This window comes from Papio anubis, chromosome 8, assembly GCF_008728515.1.
Source record: "Papio anubis isolate 15944 chromosome 8, Panubis1.0, whole genome shotgun sequence".
NCBI lineage: Eukaryota > Metazoa > Chordata > Mammalia > Primates > Cercopithecidae > Papio > Papio anubis.
This window is the reverse complement of record NC_044983.1, coordinates 127,242,032-127,257,735: the sequence shown is the minus strand read 5'-3', so window position 1 is coordinate 127,257,735 and position 15,704 is coordinate 127,242,032. Positions and strand designations below refer to the sequence as shown.

Genomic DNA, 15,704 nt, shown 5'->3' with positions numbered 1-15,704 from the left:
CACAATATTCATCTCTAAATTACTTACTATAGATCATAAAGTAAAATAATACATACTCTGTTCGTATTTCTGGATCACTATGACAGGAATGACACATGGCACTGAATCGAGACACAAAAAAGTCATAACGTCTGTGATAGGAAGGTGTGTCTTCTTCAATATTTGCAAATTTGACAAACTAAAAAACACAAATAATATAAACAATATATATTACCTTCTTAAAAGTGTGGACCAAATACATTTAATTTCATACACCGTCATATTAACAAGCAATATAAAAATAAGAAACAAACAAAATATCAAATATGACATTAATACAGAAGAAACTTTCTTTTCTTGAGATAGGGTCTTGCTCTGCTGCCCAGGCTGCAGTGCAGTGGTGAGCCTTGAATTCCTAGGCTCAAGTAATCCTCCCACCTCAGCCTCCCACGGCGTCAGGACTACAGGCATGCACCACCAAACCTGTCTAATTTTTTGATTTAATTTTATTTTTGTAACAATGGGGGTTTCGCTGTGTTGCCCAGGCTGCTCTTGAACTCCTGGCCTCAAATGATCCTCCTGCCTTGGCCTCTCAAAGCACCCAGATTAAAGGCATGAACCACTGCACCCAATCCAAAAGAAACTTTTTAATAATAAACTTTTAGAAAACAAGAGGAAGAAAAAAGAAGAAACATAATCTATGCTTTCCCTAAATCTTAATCCATAATAATGACAATGTATTTATCATTGCACAAAGAACACAAGCTTTGAAGTAAGAAAGGCCTAAGATTGAATCCCCCTATTATATACAGCATTACTTCACTGTGTCTTTGGACAAGTTATTTAGCTGTAATCCCTCATCTATAAAATGAAAATAGTATTTCTAAGTTTGAAGGGTTTTCGAGAATCATGACATAATTAATATATGTAAAATATCTAGCATATACTATATTATTTCTTTAAAAACATGAACCAATGTTGCATGGCATTAACATGTATTACCAATATTATTATTTATAACAAAAATTATATGTTATTTATTGATATTATTTAACATTTTTCTTTCTTGAATCAGTAGGTATACAGCTATACTATATTATGCTCCACACTTTTCTATATTTGAAACAGTTTACAATAAAAAAAGAGGTAAAAACAAAAAGTTTATCTAGCACAGTTTTTGAAACAAAGGAGAACCGAAATACATTGCATCTATTACTGTCATACTGAGTTGGCATTAGCATGAAGAGGAAAATGTCAACAAATTAAACTGTAGGAAGACCATTAATAAATTTTAAATTAGTACTGGTCGTGCTCGACAACATAAGGCACTCAGCACCACTAAGAAAATTAGACCACCAGTAAATACTAGGTAATTAATGTTGGTCAAGATAATATGGCATTTCATTTAATAAAATTCACTCAAATTAAGGTAAGTAACTGGGGAATTTGGTCTTTTGCCCAAACGACTCATTAAAACAATCTAATGGCACTGCTGGGTGAAAGTAAAGACATTTCTGGAAATGTATACTAAAATTCTCCCCCTAGCTAGTAAGCCACTTCCCCAAAACGTTCCTCACCTAATGTAAACAAAACAGGAGAAGCCTAAGTAGCCACCTTGCCTGAAACTAAGCTTGTCACATCATCTAAATGCATTTGGAAATACCCAATATATTCCTGCTGAAGTAAGTGAAAAAAATCATATTAAGAGTTTTGAATGAGGGCTCATTTAATGCTCTTGCTACCAGTAATAACTAACAGTGCTATGCACTCTTCCAAGAGCTTCATATATATCAACTCATGTCACATAACAATCCTGTGAGATTGGTATTCTCATTAGCCTCATTTCACAGATGAAAAACTGAGGTAAAGAGAGAATAACTTGCTCAAGGTATACAGTTAGAAAGCGGTACAGGCGTAGTTCAAACTGGGGTGGTCAGACTCTGGAATCCGTACTGTCAGCACCTCGTATACTTCCTCTTCCTGTCCTATACCAGAAAATAATTATCCATAAACAATAGCAGGTAATATATGATTCTGTTATTTTTTTTAATTAAAACTCTGAATGGAAACATACAGTATTCATGGAGGTTGAACGCCTTAAAGCTTCTCAGAGAAGAAGTTGGAACTGAAAGACTGAAGGTGATACAATGAAACTAAAGACAAGAGAATAAATATTACCACTGTATTTTCTTTTTAAAGTAGGTATGCTTTCCCCAAACTTATTTTAAGGGACAATGGTTCAAGATGGAAGAAAATGAATGTGGTGAGCAGAAATAGTTCAGAAGCAGTCTAAAAAAGAATAAACATACAAAACCTTAACTTCTATGGTAAATTTATTTTTAAGACCATTCAAAGACCATTCAAGACCATTCAAAGGAAAAGAATAGCCTTTTCAACGGATAGTAATGGCATAGTTAAATATCCACATGCAAACTGTGGATAAAGCTGAATGCTGAATTCATACCACATACAAAAGCTAACTCAAAATGGATTATTAAATACAAACCTAAACTGTAAAACTCTTTAGAAGAAACTATAGGAGTAAACCTTTGTGATTTTGGATTAGGCAACAGTTTCTTAGATATGAAACTGAAAGCATACCTGTCCACCACCCCCCCAACACACATACAACCCACGCACACCAACAACAAAAGGAAAAAAAAAAGCAATTGGACTTCATCAAAATCAAAACTTTAGTGACTCAAAGCATACCATGAAGAAAGTGAAAAGACAAAACCATAGAATTGGAGAAGATATCTGCAAATTATCTATCTGATAAATAACTCTTACCAAGAATATATAAAGAACTTTTACAACTCAACAATAAAAAGACGATTGAAAAAAGGAGGGAAAGGATTTGAATAGATATTTCTCCAAAGAAAATACACCCAAGAGTCAATGAGCACATGCAAAGTTTTACCATTAGTCATTAGGGAAATGAAAATCAAAACCACAATGAGATACCACTTCAGACCCTCTAGGATGGTTAAAATAAAAAAAGATAGACAATAACAAGTACTGATGAGGATGTGGAGAAACAACACTCACATGTTAGTGGTGGGAATGTAAAATAATGCAACCACTTTGGAAAACAGTTAAACACAGTTACTACATGACCCAGCAATTACACTACTAAGTATATATCCAAGAGAATGAAAAACACACATCCACACAAAAACCGGTACACAAATCTTCATAGCAGCATTATTCATACTAGCCATAAAAATGTAAACAACCTTAATTAATGAAAAGGCATGAAACTCAAAAGGAATGTAGGACACAAAGTTAGTGTTGCAATAAAAGACCAAGAGAAAATAAAAATGACAGGTATGCATTCATTTACAGGCAGATATTCTATTATGATTAGTTAATACCACAGATTTCACAAGAAACAGCAGAAAGAGTGAGAGGCAAAGTATTCTAATTATCTTAATTTGTGTTGACTGTTCAAATGCCCTATTCAGGGAATTCGTCTTTACCAGGTAAAGTCATTCTAAGAAGCAATTAATTCTAGATATGCTAATTAAGCATAAATTTAGCTACAAAATAGTTTTACTCACAGAATTCGTTCCAAGAACTTGAAGCTTTGGTTCCCCTGATTCCAGCAGCTTTGCCACCATATGAAGAAAGCTTTCTACAAATGGCTTAATGCTTTGAGAATGGCAAGCCATGAGAAGTTGGTCCAGTGCCTCCATAGCTATCAAAACATACCTACATGTAGGAGAAAAAGAACGTCAAAGCATTTCTACCTCTCTTAATTCTCCTAAGTGCTTTCCATTGGAAGAACTGAAATAATTCTATTGAAATACACTGAAGAAAGAAATGCAAATTTAGTAACTCCTAAGTAAAATCTTAATTCTCACACAGCACTAATATCTTGGTTATAAAATAATCCTTCTATCAAAGTATACAGAAAATATACACTGTATTCCTCCATTTTCTCCTTAATTATCTGAGCTTCTTTAACATTAACTTTGTGTATATTTTTCTTTGTAAATATGGACATTTTCTATTTTCCAGACTTTTAACCATATTTACTTGTATCTGACCCAAAATAATTATTACGGTAATGTGACAATTTCCAATATAATCTACTTATATCTCTAAATGTGAGTAGATAAAACACTATCAGCAACAGAACATTATTTTTAAAATCTCACAAATATTACTTTACAATTCATCAGATTTTACATCTTGTACTTAAAATTCAGACAGACACCAGAGGCTAGGAAGGGCATGTAAGTGGGGCTGGGGGGGCCGGGGTGTGGAGGGATGAAGAGAGTTTGATTAATGAATACAAACTTACAAAATCAGATAAAAGAAGTAGTTCTAATATTCGGTAGCACAGTAGGGTGACTAAAGTTAGCAACAATGTACTGTATATCTCAGAGTAGCTAGAAAAGGACTTGAAATGTTCCCAACACACAGAAATGATAAATTGAGGTGATGGATAGCCCAAATACCCTGACTTGATCTTTACACATTCTGTACATGTGACAAATACTCACATGTACTCCATAAATATGTAAAATATCACGTATCAATTTTTAAAGGGTAAATCTAAACAATAATTAAAATTCAGTCTTTAGACACTTTTCCTTCAACAATCAACCATAAAGCTATGTGTGCCATGACTTACTAAAATATCCTAAGTGGTAACAATGCAAAGGTACAGAAAGCTAATATATCACTTGGAGAACAGAATACTCCTGAAAACTTGGATCATAAAATGACAGAATGAGAAAGTATTTATAATCCAAATTGCAAAGTTATTCTTGTGCAAGCACAGAGACTATAGTAGGACGGTAGACTTCTATTTATCAGTAGGAGTGTAGCTAGCACAGTGCCAAATCAGCATGCTTGAATTTCCTGGGCCTTGATATCTAAGCCTAACACGGTTCTTTCTTATTACTCCTCTGAGAGGTAAAACTGAAGCTGTGTGGGAAAAAAAAATCATCTGGTTAACAGGATCTTTCTGTTTGTTTTCAATTTAGAGATTGATTTTAAAATTACAGTATTGCACTGATAGACTAAGTGAGTCAATTTCTACTATTTCCCATTAGAAAAGTCTCAAAAATCAATAGTCACAAGCTAAAGGTAACTCAGTAAATTAACATAGTCTACTCACAAAACCTGACCACCAGGAAAGTAATAAAAGCCACAGCATCTATCAGAGTATTATACATTTCTTTGTATAATACTACATGTTTTATCCTCTATATATTATCTTTGTTGCACTAAATGGCAAAATAATCTATAGAATGATTTAAAAGTCTAGAAAGAATTTTCCAAAGATACTATTTTAGCAGCCATTAGTTTCCTTACCCAGAACGATGTCTGACAACATCCCTGCTCAACCTTTCTGCCAGGTAAGAACCAATTCGATCCAGTTTCTCTGGAGCAGATACTGCATAAAATGTCAATTTCTCCATATCAGCTTTCACAAGGCCATCCTAAAAATAATAAGAATAACAAGATAGATTATATTTTCACGCTTATCATATTTTTAAGTGTTGCCTGCTTTACATTTTCCCTTTTTGGATTGGGGATTAAATGATATTTATGAATAACCCTTCTGTACATAACCTCCTTAGCGCTAATATTCACCATGAGGATACATAGAACTTTCAAAACATTTTTTAAAATGCCCCATTTACACAAAGCACAAACAGTAAATTAGACTCTTAACATCTTCCTTTATAGAGACATAGCTCAATTATCTGTAGTATATAGGGAATGGGATATAGATGTAAAAAGATTTCAAACAAAATTTGTTTCAGTTTAAAAATGTGAAATGTTTATTAAGCTTGTTTTACTCATTTACTTACATGATAGTCAACATATGGCTTTTGTAATGATTCAGAAGTCAGTGATATCATTATAAGTTTTTGTTGTAATTAATAAACGAGAAGGTATTCAGAGCTGTAGAATCTATACTTGTTCAACATATTTAAAAAGCAGCAACAGGTCCCTGATATGGGATTCTAAAATGGTCATTTGTCGCTGCCTTTTAAAAGATGATGTGCAACAGGTGCCTACATTCTCTCCAATTACCACATAAGTTTCTTGGCCATATATAACCCAAGTAAGTGTTGCTTAGGAATATTGGAATAGGTGAGAAGAGAAAAAGGGAAAACTATGTTAGAATCTACAACAAAAATCGTGTAGATGTGTGTTTTCACCTTCAACTGGTCCCTCAATGTTCTTTGGCTATTTTGCTGTTTTCCTAGTTGAGTCACCACCTCATATTCTGCACCTACTCCGTTTTCCTCAAACTTGCTACTTTGTGCCTCTCTCCTCTCTCAGATCGCAAATGAGCTCTTCTCTTTCTCGGAGAAGGTGGAAGCCATCAGATTAGTATTTACTGGCAAAACATCCCTGCTTTCTCAATGCCTGCTAGGCCAGTAGATCTTAACCAGGGGTAACTGAGCCCCTCCAGGGCAATGTCTAAAGGCATTATGGGTTGTCATAGATAGGTGAAGGTGGGTACTGGGATCTAGTAGGTAGAGGCCAGGGATGTTTCCAAATATCTCACAATGCACAAAATAGCCCCCAAAAGTAAGTAATTATCTAGACCAAAATGTCAACTGAAGCCTAAGTTGAGAAACCCTGCCCTAGGCAAAGTGAAGGAATCTAGTTTTCCTGTCTATGAGGAATTGGTTTGCCTCTGCTCTAGCTGTCTTCCACACACAGTTCCATGATCTGGCTCTATCAGTTAGCCTCTCTTATTCCTAGTTCTTCGACCTCTCCCTCTGTATCAGTTCCTCCACATCATCATTTAAATACAATTGTGTCTCTCCTATATTTTTAATCCCTTACTAATTTCATTGAGTGATAATCCATATATAAATAACTGCATTGACTTACAGTATATAATCGGAAATGTGACAGTTGTATATATCTGTGAAGACACTGCTAAAAATAAGATACGGGTTGGGGATACCTCATCTAAAATGCTTGGGATCAGAGGTGCTTTCAACTTTGGCTATTTTTTCAGATTTTGAAATATTTGCAGATACTTAACCACTTAGATAACCGTAATTCAAAAATTCAAAATCCAAAATGCTCCAGTGAGCATTTCCTTTGAGTATCATGTCAGTGCTCAAAAAGTTTTGGATTTCAGAGCATTTCAGATTTCAGATTTTTGGATTAGGGATGTTCAACATGTACAGAACATTTTCATCATTTACAAAAGATTCCCCATGTCCTCTGCAGGCCACTTCTCCCTCTTCAGGCAACCATTGCTCTGCTTTTTATCACTATGAATCAGCATGCATCGGACATAAATAGAATCACACAGTTTACAAATCATATCTTTTGTGCAAGATTTCTTTCACTCAACTCATCTCTTTGCCCAGGAACCCTTCTCCAGTTCACATGGATAATTCCTACTCATCCTTTAGGTCTTAGCTTCCTCCAAAAATGTGCTGCGCCCTCCCAACAACCCCCGCTTCAAGTTTGGGTGAGATGTTCCAACTATATGTTCTTTTAGCTCACAGTACTTATCTCCACTATTATATTTTATCAGATCATCTTTTCATTCATTAAACAAATGAATGCCAACAATGTGCCAGGCACTATGATAGACATTAGGAAAGCAACAGTGAGCAAAGAGCTGCATTAACTCATTTAGTCTTCATGAGAACATTATGAGACTGCTACTATTTATTACTTCCATTACATGATGAGAAATCAAGGGACTTGCCCAGGATCATCTGGCTACTAATTTTAAGAAATCGTTTATCTGTCCCCCTTACTAGATTTCTCTTTCAAGGCAGGGACTATGACATCTTTGCTTCTGCGTTTGGGTACCTACTGTCTGACCCATTATGGACATATCACAAGATGTTTGTTTTAATAAATTAAAAGTAAGAAATATGGCAAATTGAGTAATGTTTGCCATACGTATTCAAGGTTCATGCAGATCTTTTCCTTTTTAAAAATCTAACTTTAAAGACTGCTATTTAAATAAATCTTATACAAATCCTTGCCAAAAACAAGGATTCTTTCTCTAATTTACCTGTGGTCATTTCAATGATCAAGTGTACAAAGCTCCCTCACTGCCTACGAGTTAAAGTGACTAAAGAGAGGCCTTCCTTGTCATTCACAATCCTCTAAAATCTGGCCTCCACCTTACCTTCAGTAACCATATGTCCTAGGCTTCTCAGGAAAATAATTATTTGGATATTCAGCGTACTAACTGATAACATTTGAAATTTCAAATGAGAAATCATGGTCAACACGATTACCACCCTTACACTCTAAAATTAGGTTATATAAACCTTTGAGCCGGGCGCGGTGGCTCAAGTCTGTAATCCCAGCACTTTGGGAGGCTGAGACGGGCGGATCACAAGGTCAGGAGATCGAGACCATCCTGGCTAACACGGTGAAACCCCGTCTCTACTAAAAAATACAAAAAACTAGCCGGGCGAGGTGGCGTGCGCCTGTGGTCCCAGCTACTCCGGAGGCTGAGGCAGGAGAATGGCGTAAACCCGGGAGGCGGAGCTTGCAGTGAGCTGAGATCCGGCCACTGCACTCCAGCCTGGGCGACAGAGCCAGACTCAGTCTCAAAAAAAAAAAAAAATAAAAAAAAAATAAACCTTTGCTTGAAGTCTGATGGATAACTTGCTCTAGGCTTCAAATATATGTCTTGCTTTCCCATGTCTTTTCTCTTTCCCCTCACTTGCAATAAAGAGACGAATCTTGTCTACCTCTCCAGATGGTATACATCCTTCAAAGCTCAGTAAATCTCATTTCCTCTGTGAATGCTTCCTGGAGGTTCCCAACCCACAGTGATACCTCCTTGCTTTAGAGGCAAAAACTTTCTACCTGATTTACTCAGCATTTTACTGACAATTTATGCATTGTAATTTCATATTTAGTATGTTTCTGCTTTATGTCAGTTACGGCATGGAAAGGTCCTTAAAGGCAGGTACTGTATCTTAGGATTTTTAATATGTCACAAATTATCCAGGACATCTGGCAGCCAATAATATTTAATTGATTAACCTCCTCTACATAACTGAAGGTTTAAACAGATTTGGTTAAAAATAAGATACATCAACATTAAGTTAATGTTAAGATAACCAAAAGTTTTATACAGGTTGTTACATTTTAAAATAAAGCAAATTGTGGAAGTCAAAAGCCATGTAACTTTTTTTTTTGTTCATATTCATTTAACATGAGACTACAGAAGTCTTAGAAAGGTTGAGGCAATGAAACAAAATCACCCCAACCAGTTGCTTTGAAACCAGTAATCTTCACAAATAAAATAATTGTTATTAAAAAATTAAATAGTATTTAAGCAAAAAGAAAAACTCTGCCTGAAACCATCTTTCTTTACCTCTCAGTTTTCTTCTAAAAACTGTGAGGTCAATCCCTATTTATTCTTTGGATCTTAGCTTAGATTTTATCTCCTCCAGGCTTTCTTCTCAATCCAAATTGGGTATCACTCCTATCTACTCCAGTAGCAGCCCGTATTCATTAGTCTACTACAACATTTTTTCACAACAAATTGTAATTACCAATTTACTTATATATGTGCATAATGAGAGTAGAAAACCTTCTCTCTGTTCACAGTGGTATCATGAGCACTTAGTTTAATCTGGTACTGGTTCATAAATTAATGAACATAAATTAATGAGACAGTGTTACTTAAATTAGACACTACATAAACTATAAAAGAACATCAACTGTCCATTTTTCCAGATTTCTGCCTAATCCACTAAAAGGATCTGAAAAGTAGACAAGCAAGCATGAGTCATTTAAGAGTTAAAAAAAGGAAAAGTACAAAAAAAGTAGTACAAATGATGAGATGTAGGGGTAAAAGTAGAGAAATGAAATTAGGGAAACCTTAGGGAGGTCAGCAGGGGGCAGAATGGGTCAGCAAAGAGAAGGATCAGTAGATGTAGATCAAATTACTTTTGGATCTTCAGGGAATATGTTGTCCACCAGGCGTTTGTAGCGAGGACGCAAAGCGGAACAGCAACAGCATACTCCTGTATAAAAAAAAAAAAAAATCAAGATAGAGATTATTAATATTGTAAACTGACCTGGAAATTCAAGTTTCTGAATATTAACGGGCTATATAACATACAAAATTCAAACTGCCACAAATAAAGATATACAAATGTAATCAGGGATTAAGAAAAGAGTAAGTTAAATTTCTTATCCTTACTCCAAAGACACGCAGCTTCTAAGAATTTTTGTTTAACATGCATACACGTCCTGCCAAATTCATCTGACAAAGTGAAAACAATGTCCATGCCCCCTTTACCTCCTTTCTGATGTCATCTTCCCACAACTCCGTCATACTCCCACCCACCTGTCGCAATCCACTCTACGCCAGCCACAGTGGTCTCCCTGCTAATTCTACCTAGCTAGGCCCCCTCCTTTGGATCTTAGCTCTCACTGTTCCCTCTGCCTGAGGCATGCCCAAGTATCTACTAACAGCTGTAATAACTCTGTCACCTTCTTCAATTCTTCATCTAAGCCTCTCTGACCACCCTTACCCTGCTCTACCTTCTTTTTCCCATAGCACTTATCACCTAACACATTAAATAAACTTTCTATTGTGGTTACTGGCCCTCATCTGTGCACCCTCACCAGGACATAAACTCAGATGAAGGCAGAGATCATTGTTTTGCTGTTCACTGATGAATTCCAAACAACTGAAATAATCTAAAAATACTTCAGATCAACATTAATACTGACACTGAAATAAATTAAAACCAAATATGTATTAAGCACACAAGCACTGAGCCAGGTCCTGTATTGCAATGATGAAAGAAGCTTATAACCTGAAAAGAAGATTAAGTGAGTACTTAGTGAACACTAATGCAAAGCCAAATATAGTAAATTCAAATTGTTAGCATGGCAGAGACTGGCCATACGTCTAAAAAACAAGTCCTAATGCTTCAAGTTTTCTATCAGAATGGGAAATGTTGTTATTTTCAATAAGAAAGATTCTTAATAAGCTATTAAATTTCACATTTCTGATGTTATACACTCTACACTGCTTTTAGTTTAAAAAAGCTTGAAATATAAATGTAACCTTGGAATGCAAACAATGTCCAGTTCCCACTTTTGGGAAGCTTAGGTTTACCAGGAGAGACAGATAAGCAAATGGTGAAGTGTCCAGTGGACAGCCACGGGTTAAAGAACATGGGTTTGGAACAGATAGATCTGAAGCGAATCAGTCTCCCTCTGTCCAGCTGGGCTGGGTGGGTTGTCTTACTACACTCAAGTTTCCCCATCAGTAAAAACAGATGTAATAATGCCTTCTTCATAATAATGAGAATTAAATAAAATTGTATATAAAGCTCTTATTAAGCAAACACTCAATAAAATGGTAACTATTATTAGTAATGCAGTAAGAAGAGTATTATAATCAGGGTAAGCAGATGATGATCAAGGGCCCTTAAGATAGGATTCCCAATAGCATAAAAACCTTTGTTGTAAACCCATAATTTAAAAATCACAAATTTTACATACGGTTCACAACCGTAACTATATCAGTAGCAGAAGGGACAATTATCACTTTCTGAAGATGACATGTGCAGCACTGTACTAAGGATGTTACAACATTATTCACCCACTCCTTTAGCAACTCTCTGAGGGTCATGATCATCTCCATTGGATAAATGAGCAGACCAGCTTAGAGAGGCCAATTTTGTCCAGTAACACCCAGCTGGGGAGGATCTGAGGAACTGCAATTCCAACCCAGACCTGATGACTTCAAAAAGTAACTGCCACACTAAACTCAAGTACCAGCAAATTTCTAAATTATTTTAAATATTTTAGCTTTCTATAAATCATGACCAATGAAAATAATTGCAGAAATGTATGTGCCTAACAGATGAGGGATGCATTGTCACATAGGGAAATAAATGATCACCGTGAGTTTCTCGGGAAGTTCAACACAAAACAAAAACATCTTTTTGACCACTTACCAAAAATAAAAAACAACCCACTATAAAGAAGGCATATAGATTGAAATTTTTAATTTACAATTTCAGGTTTTTATAAAATTATATCAAAGACAATATAAGGTTTAAATAATTGGCAATAATAATAAGCACAAAAGAAATTACTATATAGACTTTTAAATAAATAAGAATACTCTACTTATAAATATCACAAGTAAAATAAAATCATTGGACCTACTCAAGTATAGAAATGTAGCTGACTCCCTTGTTGAGGTAAATTCATAAGGCTTTTCGAGTTCAGCTGCAGGTACCTGAACATAGTCCTTCATGTTGTATCAGACTACTTTCTGGTCGATCTTTCTGACTCTAGATCCTCTTACCTGCTGTTGAGGAAGTGCCTAGTTCACTTTACTTCTAATTAATTAGCAGAGGGCACAAAAGTACTGGAACTTATCTAACTTGTCACTGACATCAAATATAAAGCTATCAAGAACTTGATAATATCCATATCAAGTTCTGCTAGCAAAGCCAACTAGCTTAAATAAGATACTATTAAAGTACTTATATTGCTGGCTTCATAAAAGTAGGTTTTCCATACAGGTTAAATAAGAAAGCAAGCCTACATATACCCCCTTTCCTTAAGGCATTCTTTCAGTTCCTCCTCATCCTAGCTTCTGATCCCTTCCAACAAACTCACTTAGGTCCTAAAACTAATATATTTGTGACCTCATCCCAAATTCCTCTTTCCCAAAAGCAAAAAAAAGAGGGGGATAAGCATATCACAGAAAGTCTCCAACAACTGGCACGTCTAAGCAATATAAATTATTCCTTTAAATTTAATTCTATATTGCAGTTCTTTTCTCCAATTGTATGTCTAGTGCCTTTGCAGTATTTGTCATCTAGGAAATATTAAATAAATACTATTATCAGTAAAAATAAATTAATTCCAGCATATAAAGGAGAAAGTTATCCACTATTCTCCCCCTACAGCATGTAGCATTCAGAACTCTGATTATGATACATTAGAAAAATATGAAATAGGAAGGCTCAAGTGGGGTAACTTTGGGAAAATAGAATTCAGACACAGTGGATAAATTATAACCAAAAAGTGCCAGGCTGAATATTATAGTAGTGTACACATAGGCTCAGGAGTAATCTATTCAATACAGCTCTCTAAGCCTTAGTCAGTGAACAGGAAAATCCTACTACCTACTTCTCACAGTTAAGGGTATTAAATTAATAATACATAAAAAGTGCCTAGAGTGTAGAAGCCACCTAAACACACTTAATATGCTCTTTTTTTATGAGCAAATTTTACATACTCCTGAAGTAACATTTCTTTAAAGACATCTGTGATATTGTGAAATATATATTTAGTCTTCCCATTTCCTAACAAATAGCTTCTGATAGCCTTAGGTTCTCCAAAGTGCTAAGCGTCATTGTGCATACTAATGAGTTGACTGATGGCTGGGGGCTCAAGGATAGCTTCCGGTGTGGGTTAGTCACAGTAAAGAGCAAGGCATAACCAGAGGGTGGGGACTTTCAGCCATAACCCCTAACCTCTAAGGATGTGGGACGGGCTGACAGTTAAGTTGGTTATGGGTGGCCAATGATTTAAATCAATCACGCCTTTATAGTGAAGCCTCTATAAAAAACCCAAAAGGACTAGGTGTGGATGGGCTTCCAGGTGGCTGGACACATGGAAGTTCCTGGAGGGTGACTTACCTGGAGAGAATATATTTGGAAGCTCCTCACCCCTTCTCCGATACTTGGACCTTTGTATCTTTTCCATCTGGCTGTTCATCTGTCTCCTTCCTAATCCCCTTTATAATAAACTGGTAAATGTAAGTAAAGTATTTCCCTAAGTTCTGTGAGCCACTCTAGCAAATTAGCTGAGCCCAAGAAGGGAGTGTGGGAATCCTGATTCATGGCTGGCAGAAGCACAGGAAAAACAACCTGGGGCTTCCAATTGGCATCTTGAGAGAGAGAGAGAGACAGAGAGAGTGTGTGTGTGTGTGTGCTGGCAGGGAGGGGGGCAGGGGGGAGGCAGTCCTGTGAGACAGAGCCCTCAACCTGTGGGCTATGACACTACCTCCAGGTAAATACTGCTAAGAACTGAATTACATTAGAGGACACCCAGCTGGAGAACTGCTGGCTCGGTGCTTGGGGAAAATCTCCCACACATTTGATCACAGAAGTGTTCTGTGTTGTGACAGTATAGGAGAAGAAGCAAGCAGTTTGTTTTTTCTACTCGATACCCCAAGAAAATTCTTCTCCTTTGCTCCCCTAACATCATTCTCATATAGATTCAGCAATGCCTCTTAGTCCTTAAACAGCAGTGATGCCAATTGACCTCTAGAAGAGGAAACATCCTCCTCCTTCAATAATGAGGTATTACAGCTAATTTCCAATCCATCCTGCCTCAAAGAGGCATTCATAGAAGGACTTGAGCAGCTGCATAGAGAATCTCAAGGTGAAACTGATAGTGGGGATTAGGCAGGCAGGCACTCAAAGGTACTAGGAGAATTCTGAATACTGGGAACCAATATAGTAAGTGGTTGGTTGACCAGTGAGTACTTCTGGTTTGTGACAACATTTGCTTTCCTATGCAATTCTATAAATTTGGGGACTTGGAGCATTAAAAAAAAAAAAAAAAAAAAGACCCCTTTAAAAATAAGCAACTTCCACTTTCAAGGGACTATATTATTCAATGATAATTTAACTGGAAATACTGATGTCTCAACCACTAACTGCCACCATGCCACTGACTATACTTGGGATAAAGCTATCCTCCAAAACAAAAATGCTAAGTTAGTAACACTGTCACTGGAGATGAAGAATGCTTAGATTGTATTAATATTATGGAAACCGACTGTATGGCTTTGAATTAAGTGTGTTTCATAATCTATAAAAGCATACAATAATAGTATCTATACCTTCTATGTAGCAATTCCCTCATTTAATTCTAACATGTAACATAATAGAAATTCACTGACATATGTATGGCTCACTAGATTTCATACTTTTAAATGACAGTGCCTATGATTACAGGATTTTGGTCCTTTATGCCCTCACTATATATTTCTATCATAGCACCTGTAACAATCTACCGCTCTTATTTACATATATGTGTCTGTCTTCACCACCAGAATATGAATCCCTCAAATGCAAAGCCCATATATCTTACTCATTGTTATGCATGTCAGGCATAAAGCAGACATTTATAAAAATGCTTTTTCCTAAATAAATAAGGACAACAAAATATAAAGTGAGTTTAACATCTGCTCCTATATGCTATAAAAATCAATAAAGTACACTGCCCACCATAAAACACTAAGTGCCAAAATGATATGATTTTTTCTGACAAACAGATGACAATGTCAAAGGAATCACTTTGAACAATTCAGGTTTTATTTTTAGGTCTAGCAGAGGCCACCAGTAATCAAGGTGAAAAGAGACAGACTTTCTATTAGAAGATTTCTAAAATTAACCACTTCAAGAACTCTAGCTCTGTGGTGTCCAAAACCCTTTAAAAGAGTCTGCCTCACATATATTCCCCGCAAGGTTAAAATTAAAAGTCAAGTTACTCATTCAGTTGATGTGAGAACAAGACATTTACTTCACACAATCAAAAATATTTAGCAATATTACAGTTCCACTCACACATATCCTTTCCAGGTACCAAAACAATTTACATATAATATGTGTGTGTGTGTATATACACATATATGTCACACGCAGTAAAGCTAAATATGTATGTGTACTGCATATTATCTTACCGGAAAAAAATTAAATATT

The 15,704-nt window shown here is 35.9% G+C and overlaps 1 protein-coding gene and 1 long non-coding RNA gene across 12 annotated transcripts in view; one reads left to right on the top strand and one right to left on the bottom strand.

Moving 5' to 3' along the window:
* The window catches only part of EFR3A (EFR3 homolog A), a 101,582-nt gene that overhangs the window by 59,141 nt on the left and 26,737 nt on the right, over nt 1–15,704 (bottom strand). For 8 of the 11 annotated variants that reach the window (XR_002524022.2, XR_001905917.3, XM_021942628.2 and 5 more), the window contains exons 2-5: nt 9,901–9,977; nt 5,305–5,432; nt 3,540–3,690; nt 57–178 (exon numbers count right to left, since the gene is read on the bottom strand). Coding sequence is in view for 9 of the 11 variants with exons in the window: in XM_021942628.2 (XP_021798320.1) it covers nt 57–178; nt 3,540–3,690; nt 5,305–5,432; nt 9,901–9,977 (478 nt within the window). In the remaining 2 variants the exon portion in view is untranslated. Of the gene's footprint in view, nt 1–56; nt 179–3,539; nt 3,691–5,304; nt 5,433–9,831; nt 9,978–15,704 lie in introns of all 11 variants that reach the window. The other 3 variants (XM_021942629.2, XM_009213596.3, XM_017962323.3) reach the window with 1 other exon arrangement.
* The window catches only part of LOC103887144, a 53,085-nt gene that overhangs the window by 17,290 nt on the left and 20,091 nt on the right, over nt 1–15,704 (top strand). The gene's annotated exons all lie outside the window — the stretch shown is intronic.